At 40.4% G+C, this 11917-nt stretch overlaps 1 protein-coding gene across 1 annotated transcript; it reads right to left on the reverse strand.

Annotated features, from left to right (window-relative positions):
* Positions 1 to 577: 577 nt before the first annotated feature.
* On the reverse strand, positions 578 to 9405 carry CASP10 (caspase 10, apoptosis-related cysteine peptidase). The gene is made up of 9 exons (XM_010290452.1): positions 9077 to 9405; positions 8853 to 8952; positions 8132 to 8267; positions 6751 to 6839; positions 5403 to 5439; positions 4140 to 4228; positions 2552 to 2663; positions 1277 to 1781; positions 578 to 740 (listed from the first exon to the last, which is right to left on the reverse strand). The coding sequence occupies exons 1-9, from the start codon at positions 9388 to 9390 to the stop codon at positions 578 to 580; spliced, it is 1545 nt and encodes a 514-aa protein (XP_010288754.1). The 5' UTR covers positions 9391 to 9405.
* Between the last annotated feature and the right edge of the window lie 2512 nt (positions 9406 to 11917).

Below are 11917 nucleotides of genomic sequence, written 5' to 3' on the forward strand. Positions count from 1 at the left end.
GCCATTAGATGGTATCAGTGTGCCTTGTGGAACAAATTAATGATTTCAATAGTTAACTCATTCTCCATTAAGTTAAATGTAATTTAAATTAGAGATAGAAGAAATCCTTTTCCACTTACTACTTAAGCTTTCTCTTCTTCATTCCCACCTTTGTCTTTCTCTATGAACATAGCTAGCAGATTTTGAGGCAGGATTTAAAATTGTTAGCCTGAAAAATAAAACATGATGAGCCTAAACCAGACCACTAACAAGCCTGGTTTAGATATGGAAGGCTACATGCAACCCTCATGCCATCAGAAAACTTATATCTGCAGTCTGTGCAGGTTCAAAAATGTTTAACGTGACAAAAGCATGCTTCTCCCAACCCTGGTAAGTCTGAATACATAGATGATGCAAATAGCTAACACATGATTGTTTTAATTGTGTCTCCTCCAGTTTCGCAGTTTGACAAAAAATGTATGAGGCCTTGCCTTGAAGCTAACAGTTCCTCAGGATTATGGGTAACTGCCTTAGAACAGGTAGTGTGGTGGTTTGCATTTAAATGAGATGTGCTGATAAAAGGATGTATTTAAGAGCCTCAATGTTGATGTGAAGGAGGAGGGTCTCTAGGTATTGGGAATACAAATTTTCTTCTTAAGGTATATGCTGGTTGGGGCATCTGCTTCTTTGTCCCCAAGCGGTCAACACGTCTGCCCACATCTTCATTAACTTCTGTAAGAATCGACAAAATATCTTCACCCCTACAGCCAGAGGGAAAGCAAAAAAAAAACCAAAAACCCAACTTATTAATGAGCAGATGGCACTCCATTTAACACCTCCCAGATCATCCAGAATATACAGTATAAACATTTAAAACACAAAAAAGGAAACACGTTCTTTTCTCCAAATTTCTCCTCTTTTGTTCTCATTTGAGTCATATTAAAAACAAAATACCATTTCTTACTCTGTTTTGCTTGATTCAACCAGTAAAGAAAAATAATGGAATAAAATATTTTTACCTAAATCCACTCAAGAAACAGATGGCTCTGCCTTAAAGAATATAGGCGGGAAATTTTGATTTTTTTTACAATAAACTTCACATTCTCCAGATTATCTCTATGGTACTAGAAGTGTTAATGTAAATTTATCAATGGCAAGCAAACAAATCATCAGTTTAATTAATTCTGTCCGCCTCAGAACATGGGTTCATGTTCCTATGTGAATTTATCTTTGGAGGAAAAAAAAAAAGGGTAAGTTCCTCCCATTTTTCCATGGAAGAGCTAAACGAAGTATTTACCTTGGTACCAACAACTGTAGCTTGCTGCACAGGGCCTGAATATACCAGGCACCCTGTTGAATGTGCCGGAAAGATACATATCCATCAATTGTGGCCATGCCTAGAAGGAAATCAGCCTCTTCAGGAATACTTTCAGAAGGAGAAACGCTCTGTTGCATGGAAGACAAGTCAGGAATTCGTGCATCAGCTTCAACATAGACAGGACACTGTATCTCTTTACCCTGGCATGCTTGGATAAAGAAGAGTTTGGGTTTTTCAGCCAGCTGTGGACATTGTTTGGCAGTGAAATGGGACATGATCATGCGAATTGACACAAGTTCCTCATCTTTCCCATAGATTGCTCCAGACTCTCCATGAGATAGAATACAACATATAAAACAGTCCCTGTCTTTGTGTTCTGGCAAACGTTGCCAAGTTCGCATGAGATCTTTAATCTCCCCAGACGTCAGATCTGTGTAAGTCTTCACGTCCAGACCAAGCCATGTGAATACTCGCTCCAGTTCCCCTGCAATTAAAAGAAAGATAAAAGGAAAAATGGAGGCAGTAGAAAAACATTTTATGAAGTCACCATGCAAGCTAATCTGAACCGGCAAAGACTTTATATCCTGACACTTCTGCAGATTCATCCTCATACTAGTATCAAATGAAGGTTAATTGGAATAAAAAAAAAAGATGGCATGAGCTCAAACACAGAGTTCCTAGATTTTTCTAAACAAGTTTCAAAAAATACAATGACATTTTACAATGTATAATGACACACTAAGTGAGCTCACAAATGACACCTGAAAATATGAGGAACACTCCCCTCCCTGAGTTTCAGATTAGATCTTTCAAAACCTTCCTCACCTTATTATTTTCCAGCTGCAGTTTTGACTATTAGAGTTCCATACACAAGAGATAAACAGAATGAACAGAATAAAATACGAAGTATGCACAGAGTTGCTTGATTATGGAATTTTGCATTATATGATGTAGAGTGATAGTTTAGATTAGTTTTAGTTCTTTATTATTGCTATGGATAAAGGTTAAGTAAAAAGGGATTCTTAAAATAATTCAAGAATGACCCAATTGCATCAGAAACTCCGTGGTTACTTGTCCTTTAACGCTTCCTCCCTAGAATACACCAATGACATAATTTAAGACATATCACACATTTCACTCTTTAAGAATATTAACTAAAATATAGACAATAAAATATAGACCAATACTAGACAATCAACTCATATGGAGAAACAGAGAGAGTAATCCTCCAAAAATCTCACTTCAGTAACTTACCAGCATCTTTGCAAGAACCCTTCCTCTCCTGAAGAGACCTATCAAAGTTAACATTATTAATAACAAGACAAAATCCTCTGTGTGGTCCATCCATTTTGTAGCTTGTCACCTTCTGTAGAAAGGAGAGGAAAAAAGCTTACAGCCTCAATGAATTTATTCAACTTACTTATATTTCCTTAACATGTCTCAAAATTGGCATCCAAAAATTAGAGGCACCTAAGCCTGTGGGTTACTTTTGAAAAGCTGGAACTCAATGATGCGTCCTGTGAAAAGCCATGGGTGAAGCCTCAAGTACACTCTGTCACCATAGTATCAAACCATAGAGGACAGGTTTAGCAGCTGGGTTGGTTATCTGTATGCAGAAGGGAGGATTCAGCAGCCAAACTCTGCAACCTGAATTGGTGATGGGGATAGAAGTCCCCAACTGTTTCCAATGTCACGACAATATTTTAACTTCAGATGGCAGAGAGTTCACGGTGAAACTGTAGGATGTTAGACATCTGAGTTGTTTTTTTCGAGTACCGATGAATACCTGGAGTAGGCGGTTCATACTGACCCATTGGAATGGGATGCAAGCAGAACAGAGATCTCAGAAGTGCATAAATCTGCCACACTACTAGTTTCACTAAGACTTAAAAGGTATCTCCAACTCTTAAGAAAGAATGTTTTAAAAACTGAAAAGTCACTAAAAGTTCAAGTACCATCTCTTCTGAGGTTGAAATAAGAAACTCCCGCCACTCCAGTTCCTTTCTGCTTGCTAGAGTGCGCAACAAACAGCTACTTTTGTGCATTTTAGTAGAACAAAATGAAGGCAGCACTCCAAGCTCCTTCAATGGCACCAAGAAGTAATTTTGCTACAGCAGTAAATATCAGGTGGTGAAAAGATATGTTATAGCGCAGAACTTCAAGAAATTAAATAGCTATAAACAAACGCAGCAACTTGCTCCCTCAATATTCATGCACATCAGAAGGAGAAAGCCAGAAGAATTCAGTGGTTACACTGCTGTGCAAGGTTAAAGAGTGCACATAAGGCTTCTAAGAAGCGATTTCACAAAAGGGATCTTTTCTCCTGTACCAACTTGTTAAGGAAGATTGTTGCATGCCTGCAATAGCTTATTAAAAACTCTTCCCTTTTTTTATCTTTCTCACAAGGTCTTTGCATGCTACCCCTTATTGCTTTTAATTTCAAGATGCCCAGAAGCTTTTTCTAAGCCATATCCAAAAAGAGAACTGTGAAGCTATGTTTGTCTCTGTCTTGTACATTCTGCTGCCATCTCCAAAACGTGTAACTTAAGAAAATGCCAAACATTTTGCCTGCATCAGGAAGATAAGCAGATGCAGTGATGTGTGGATAGCATCAAAGCTATTATGCCTGTTTTGCCTCCAACCACACCTTTCAACATTGGTAAGTTTCTGGCCTCCAAGGTTAGGATATTCTCTGGAAGATTCCAGTTGATCAGAGAAATCAAAAAACTTCACGAGACACGCAGGTATCTCACATGTCCTTGCATGATAAATGTCATTACAGGGATGCAGACCTCACACACCCAGGTATTCAAAAAGATAGATTTAAGAGATTGTCTCAAACCTTGGATTCATTTTCTACACTGCTGAATTGTCCAGGCAGCTCCAGGTTCATTTCAGAGAAGCCTTGTGTAAGATTAGGTGCTTTGTTATCTAGGAAAAGAAAAACAGCATAGATGTTTATGAAGGGAAATTCAATATTGGTGGATGTAACAAAAAGGAGTTTAGCTACAATACAGCACTTTTTGTATTTGAAATACTGTTTCACTGAAAGAAATTATTCCTCTATATGAGATAGCATTGTCACATTCAAAGGATCTATTCTGAACATGCCTCCAGTTATTTTTATTATATATATTTTTGCGACAAAGGCAAGGTTTCTATTTGTATTGGTATTGTGGAACAAAGAGATCCATGATACAAGGACAGATTCCACTTGAGACATTCAAATGAATTTTTCATTTGCCAATCAGCTTAGAAATAAACTGTATTGTAAGAAGGACCTGCAATGTTACTACTGAAGCTCTCATTACAGATTTTTTTTTTTTTGTTCCTGAATAATAACTCTCAGACCATCTTTCAGAGCAAGACTGCATTGACAGAGCTTGGAAGTGGAAAAGAGCTGACAGCTGTTGCACTTCTATACTTTGCAACCAGTCAATTTGACATGGAGTCACAAAGATGGACACAAACTTCCCACTGTTATTTGTACAGAATCTTTTCAGACATCTGATCCAAAATTAACTTTATTTATTGCTGCTTATTTACTTCTTCGTCTGAATAACCTAAAATGCTTGTCTCCTTCTGTACAAATCATACACTACTTAATGCATTCAAAACATCCATCTCTACCATGCAACACTCCTAGGCTCTTCAACATAACGATCTATACAGCAGAAGTCAGCGGTAAAAACCTGCACCCAAAGAACTAACAACTCACTTCTATAAAAAGTCATAGTGTCCCATTCTCTTGTCCTCCCAGGGATATTTAAATAGAAAACTTGATTTTAGTTTTCAGGAAAATAAATTGTCTTTTTACTTCTAATCAGACCAGCCCTTATTTCACTTCCCAGAAAGCACATTAGTTAGCTTCTGGTTAATGACTGACAAAGTAGACAGGATTTGTCAATCTTCTTTTGTCTCTTTTATATAAGAGCAGAAATCCTTCAAATCTACTTGTGCAGAAAGCAAAAGACCCTTCCAAGAAGACAGCAAGGTTAAGTGTGTTGCATTAAACCAAATGCTAGAAATTTCACAGAGAAAGTAAAGGAATATAAAATTGAACATACAGGTAGTAAAAACCAAACATATTTTCAGAAATTCTTACCATTGATATTAGAACAGCCAAATTTGATCAAGGTCTCCTATTTTTTGAGTAGAGGGAATATCATGTTAAAAATCGTTCTTATATATAACAGGTTTTCATCGTGATTTAGTAAAATAGGCTTAATACAAAGCTCTTTAAGTAGTGAGTAGGAAAAACACTGAATTCCTAAGAGCAGCAAAGCATTTAATAATGAAATTACAAAAGAATTCCCCATACAGCAAATCCCACAGAGCTGGAAACAACTGTATTTTCTCTTAAGGATAAAGGGAAACAGCAAAGAATTTTTTTTCACTTCCAAATGATCATCTCACCATACGGGTAGGCAGTGACTATAAACAAAATAAAGGTCCCCACATAGTCCCATATCAATTCTCTTGGATAGTCAATTATTTGAGTATAAGTCATTATAACTAGTGATTATAGTCCTGCCTATGAGACATCTTCTAACAGTTAAGTGTCAATGGTTTATTATACAGCATGGAAAAAGTGTATAACCTCTCATAATTTTAAAGAAAAATCAAACATGACATGTCAGGATTATGGAAACAGTCCCTTACTCTTTTTTAAAAATTCTTTTAAATATGTTTTCTTAATAAAACTACACTAATTTTCTCAGTGTGTCAAGTGCCATGCATGAATGCTTCCCCAAACCCTCTACGCATGTAGAACAAATATAGCTCAAATCAACAGTAATGCAAACCCTTCTGATACGAAATAGACCATTTTGCTCAGCTCTTGTCTACTAGAACTTCACTTCTGAGAAGTATCCTTAGAAAGGTCACTGATGTTCCTCATTCAGAACTGGGTTAAAACTCCCTCCCTTCCTCTCCTCCTCCTCAAAAAAGAGATCAGTTATAGCCCTGATAAGTTTCCCAATCTGATTGATCATGCAGCTGCAGGAGGGGTTTAACTGATCAAGGACTGGTACATTGAGAAAATGGGACCACTTCCTTTAGCAGCAGCACTTTGAACTGATCATCAAAGTAGAGTGTTAGCCTTTAGAGACAGTTTAATGATCAGCCAAAACTTTACAAATCAGCACCAACTGACTGACCCATCCCTTCTAGGGAGGCAGCCATCTAGCTCCTTCGCTCACTCGTCTCTCTTCCTAACATTTTTTTCCCCAATTGCACATGACCAATAGTAGTATTTGACTTACACTATTTGATACTATATGCAGCTCTGTTTTTTACATGCTGAACAAATATGCTTGTTCCCTTCCTAAACCAAGTAAGATGATTTAGCAAAAAATCCCACAGCTAGTACAGTTTCAAAATAAAGGCAACAAAAAAACCCCCAACCCCACAAACCACTAAAACCCAAGTTGGCAGTATGTACTCAAGTGTACCTGTGGGGAAGTGAATACTCTGATGTCTCCAGTGTGAGACAGTGAAGATTCCTTGACTGGCAGAGTGTTCTCCTGCTGAGGCAGAGACACTAAAAGCAGAAAGAGACAAAATGAGAGAAGCCAAGTGCCTTTTAGTTAAACGAGTATGAACCTGCACATTAGGCAAATGCAGATCTATACTTACTGAAATATTAAAATAGAAACCAACTATAAAACACACTCAGAAAGCACAGGGGAATGGAACTCCTGAAACGTAGAGTGCCTGCAGACACCAAGATCAGTGAAGAAGGGGGAAGAGGTGCTCCAGGCACCAGAGCAGAGATTCCTCTGCAGCCCATGGTGAAGACCACAGTGAGGCAGGCTGTCCCCCTGCAGCCCATGGAGATCCATAGTGGAGCAGATCACAGAATCACACAGAATCATTAAGGTTGGAAAAGACCTTTAAGATCAGCAAGTCCAACCATCAACCCAACACCACCATGCCCACTAAACCATATCCTGAAGTGCCATGTTTACATGTTTTTTGAATACTTCCAGTGATGGTGACCCCACCACCTCCCTGGGCAGCCCGTTCCAATGCTTGACCACTCTCTCAGTAAAGAAATTTCTCCTAATATCTAGTCTAAACCTCCCCTGGCGCAGCTCGAGGCCATTTCCTCTCATCCTATTGCTAGTTACTTGGGAGAAGAGACCAACATCCATCTCACCACAAACCCCTTTCAAGTAGTTGTAGAGAGCAGGAAGGTCTCCCGTCAGCCTCCTCGTCTCCAGACTGAACAACCCCAGTTCCCTCAGCTGCTCCTCAGAAGACTTGTTCTCCAGACCCCTCACCAGCTTCGTTGCCCTTCTTTGGACATGCTTGAGCACCTCAACATCCTTCTTGTAGTGAGGGGCCCAAAACTGAACATGGCATTCAAGATCCAGCCTCACCAGTGCCAAGTACAGGGGCACGATCACTTCCCTTCTCCTGCTGGCCACACTATGTCTGATACAGACCAGGGTGTTGTTGGCCTTCTTGGCCAACTGGGCACACTGCCAGTTCATGTTCAGCCAGCTGCAACCAGCACCCTCAGGTCCTTTTCCACTGGAAAATATGGTATGCGCCTGCAGCCTGTGGAGGACCCCATGTCACAGCAGGCAGATGCCCAAAGGAGTCTGTGACCAGCCAGGGTCAACCCACCACACCCAGCCTGTTCTGTATGTGCTCAACTGCTCGGTGTGGCTTCAGATATTCCAGCATGTTCCTACTGGAATTCAGATAGGAAGTAATGCAAGATAGGACTGTTATGCCAAATTTGTGTGTGAAAATGAGTGATCCCACTCTATCGCCTGTTCCAGCAGGACCCTGAGGTTTAGTTACCCAGACCGCTGAATTTCTCACCTTTTGCCCTTTTGTAGCAGTTTACTGTTTCCAGAAGATCAGGCGAAACATTCATACAGACTTCCTCCAGCATCTGCACATTGTTTTCTGTTAAAAGGCCCTGTTTTTCCAATAAAATCAGCAATTCCAGAGCAGACTGACAGCCAAAAGGAGAGAGTAAAATACAATTATTGTTCCTTAGAACTCAAAACCTTCCTCAGCCCCGTCTGCCACAAACAATCACAATATTATCTGCTTTGCTTCCTACCAACAAGGTCCAAACAGTCAATTTTACATGATTCTGGGAGGTGGAAATGTTGCTCTATGGAAAGCTACCGGTTGCGTTATTATTTGATACGGTCTTGTTTAAACAGATTCACCCAAACCATATTGACTCTTGGCTTTGAGAAGTCTTTACTGCTGTGGAACAGTAACAATGACATGTGGACATAAATGTCCATGACATCTGCACATGGCTTAAGCAGGGCAAAGATTTGATTTGTCATCCTTTTATGATATAATGCAAGACTGTGGACTGCCAGTGATTGACCTTGGCACAAAGAACCAAATTCTACACTTAGCTGTCAACAGCTTTCTCCTTGTTAACTCTATAAATACTGTCTAGCCTAGTCTCAGGTTACGCCCTATTCTGCCAAATATTTTCTCCTCATGCTTTTCCTCCTATACCTCCCCTGCCCCGTCCCTTCCCACTATATACACATTTGACTCTTTCTTCACATACAAGAGTTACCCGGCGCTTTGGAAGACAGTTTTGCAGGAGAAATGTGATATCCTTCAACATCTCATTGGTAATGTTCTCTGACAATTCATACAGCATCTGCCTGTAACAGAGATCCAGCAAGATAAAAGCAGAACAGAAGACAGTGCAGAAACAAAAAGCAATCTGGGAAACAGTATGCCATAGATAGCAGTAATGGACAGAACAGAATCCCACTGCAAGCTTACCTGTACGGAGACACTCTTCCCTTCTCATGAAGACATTCTTGCACTTTCTCCTTGGTATAACCAAGTTTCTTGAGCAAGGAGTGACATTTAATTCTGTACAAGAGTTCAGCTAGTAGGAAAGTATCTTCCTCATTCAGATACTCTTCAGCCATGAGAAGCTGAAAAATGTCCACTCCTGACTTCACACTTTCCAGTTTTCTGAAGGGGAGCAAGTCAGTACAGAGAAATTTTAAAGCTGCTACATCTTCAGCCACCAGATTTTCATCAATGAGCAGAAGCTGCTGACGGAATTTCAAGCCAACATCAACATCCATGTTGCTGGAACCAACAGTGTCTCTGCCTGAAAGTAGAAAGCAAATGCTGGTAACACTTGAATAGTTAATACAACAATCCCTGTAATAAGATTTCATCCAACAGCTGTTTGGAAGCCCTGAATTCTCTGCAAAATAGGAGCTTCCTTTTAAAATTTATTTTAAAATATATGTAACTTACTTCCTTCCCTAAACACAAGACTACAACAAAGACCAGATTTGGCAGAAGCTCTGAACAACCCAGTCTAAATTTGAAGTTAGCCCTGCTCTGAGCAGAAAACGGGGCTAGATGACCTCAAAAGGTCCCCAAATTCTCCCATTTGTTTCAGACATCTTCCATGTTCAGATCTTTGCTTCTCCCCATTGTTTGTAGGTGGGAAGAGTCACTACAGTAACTTATTACAACTCTCAGTGGAGAGAGCACAGTGGTTCACACACATTCCTTGATCTGCAGTCCAAGGGCTCATTCTTCTCTGGCTGTAGCAGGGAAGTGTTCCTCTGTTACAAGCCTGCCACCCCAGCTGAAGCTGTGGAATATCCATCCACTCCCACTCATATGTTGCTACAAGACTCTGTTTCACATTTGGCATAGGAAAACCCTAAAGCCTCCCTTGTAAGTGTCAACTAAAATGTAATAGCACTCAGTCTAAACAGGCTCCACACAAGCAACTCAATCTTACTGAAGTTTAACAGAGACTGATCACCCTTCCACTATGCCAACTTCTCCCATGTAGCCTGGGCAGTTCTTTTCTGCCTGTAGAAGGTTATAGATACAAGAAGGGCCTTCAGTGCCTTCTGCCCAAATGGGCAGGTAGGTTTTAAACTTTTGTTTAGAGCAGCTGGAAGCTACATGAGGGAGCACAAGAAAAAAATCAGGGAAGTGGAGTAGGGCCAGAACCTCTGAATCTGAAGCCTTTGAAGCATGTGGGAGGACAGCTCAGCAGATAAACCACAGAGGGTATCATAGCACGTGAGGGCACAGAGGAGAGACTGCTGCATTTTTATGTTTAGTGGCAGATAGAAAAAACAAATCCCCAAGTCCAGATGCCCAGTTAGGAAACGAAGTTTGATAGAACCCAGGAATCCCAAATTGTGTCCTGTCACAAGTTAGAGCCTGTGCAAAAAAAAGGTCAGATCAGTTTTTCCTGTATTCAAACTTACTCTCACATAGCTCAATAACTGTTCTTCACATTCCTTCTCTCCTCATATGAAATCCTGTGTTGTGACACCCTCTTCACTTAAGCTAATATCAAAAAGGTTCAGCTCTCAGCCAGTTAACTACACACAAAAATTATGTAACTTCATATTAAATCAGACTTTAAATTAATTTAGCTAAAAGCTACTTCAAAACCCTATCTAGATGTTTTAGTCAACTAAATTTAGTGGAATAACTTCAGTTAAACTGATTCCTGCCTAAACTAACTAAGCCTATATAATCCAGGTTCAAACCGAATTATGACAGTTCAGAATTTCAACTGAGTTAAAAAATCACCACTTTAAGAGAACAGGGCCAAGTTGTGTGTACACCAGATGTACATAGTAATTACATCAGCAAATCAAACTGAAGCGAGATCCAGCACAAATTCCTCCATCTACCTTTAAAACAGTTTTCAAGTCTGTGTTGCTGCCATTCTTGAAAAGCTTTTTTCACTCCAAAGATTTCCTGCTTGAGTTTGGAATACCCTCAAGACCCCTAATGTGTGCTCCATTTACTAGGTGCCTGTAACCTCTCTTCCCACGCTCTATACTATGAGGGCATGCTGCGCTGGCCTTCTCTCTTAGCACTACAATGAAAGGAAATACTGCCTGCTCATCCATTGCTCAGCTTGCTGCTACAGAGTTTTTAGAACCCTCTACAACTTCATGCATTTTACACACAATTTATAAAACACCATGGTAAAAAACAGAGTCCTAAAGCAAAGGAAGAAAACGAGCAAACAATCCTTATTCCAGTAAAACACGATGATGCTAAACACGCAGCACTAACACACACGGGGCCCAGGAGTTACCTGCACCCCAGTTTTGCTGCAGCTTCACCCTAACATTTACAGCTAGACCTACCAGGACATTAGCAGGCAGAACAGAGACACACAGAAAAGTGATGGAACAGCATCTCTAATATATGTTTTGTGATATACCCTCAGAGAAGAAAAATCACATATAATAAGAAACAAAGATTATCAAATTACTATTTTTCCCTTCGAAGTTTTATTGATTAATCTTTTAGTCTGGCAGCGCCCTAAAGAATAAACGGAAAAACACGGAGCACAGGGGAACGCCGAGGCTCAGCCCACTGCCCCACAAGCAAGCGGAGTATTCAGCTCCGGCCCCGCGGGCAGCCCGGAGGCCGATGCACAGTACCGGAAGGAAGGAGTGGCATTTAGACTCCGGACTCGGCAGCTGAGGCCTTCCTTCGTTCCGTTTCCAGTTCAGTACCCCCCCCTTCTCACCTCTTACGTGAATGCCGACCCCGTCCCCTCTCCCGGCAGCTACTTTGGGGCAGCGCTCAGCGCTTCCCGGTTTGCTTCCC

Source organism: Phaethon lepturus, unplaced genomic scaffold, assembly GCF_000687285.1.
Source record: "Phaethon lepturus isolate BGI_N335 unplaced genomic scaffold, ASM68728v1 scaffold52580, whole genome shotgun sequence".
Lineage (NCBI taxonomy): Eukaryota > Metazoa > Chordata > Aves > Phaethontiformes > Phaethontidae > Phaethon > Phaethon lepturus.

What these genes read in the sequence shown, in the direction of transcription:
- CASP10 (XM_010290452.1), bottom strand. Translation starts at nt 9,390, where the DNA reads ATGGATGTTGATGTTGGCTTGAAATTCCGTCAGCAGCTTCTGCTCATT. An exon ending in GAGTATTCACTTCCCCACAG is followed by an intron (nt 5,440 to 6,750) that starts GTACACTTGAGT and finishes CTCAAAAAATAG; the next exon opens with GAGACCTTGATCAAATTTGG. An exon ending in TGGCTGTTCTAATATCAATG is followed by an intron (nt 4,229 to 5,402) that starts GTAAGAATTTCT and finishes TTCTTTTCCTAG; the next exon opens with ATAACAAAGCACCTAATCTT.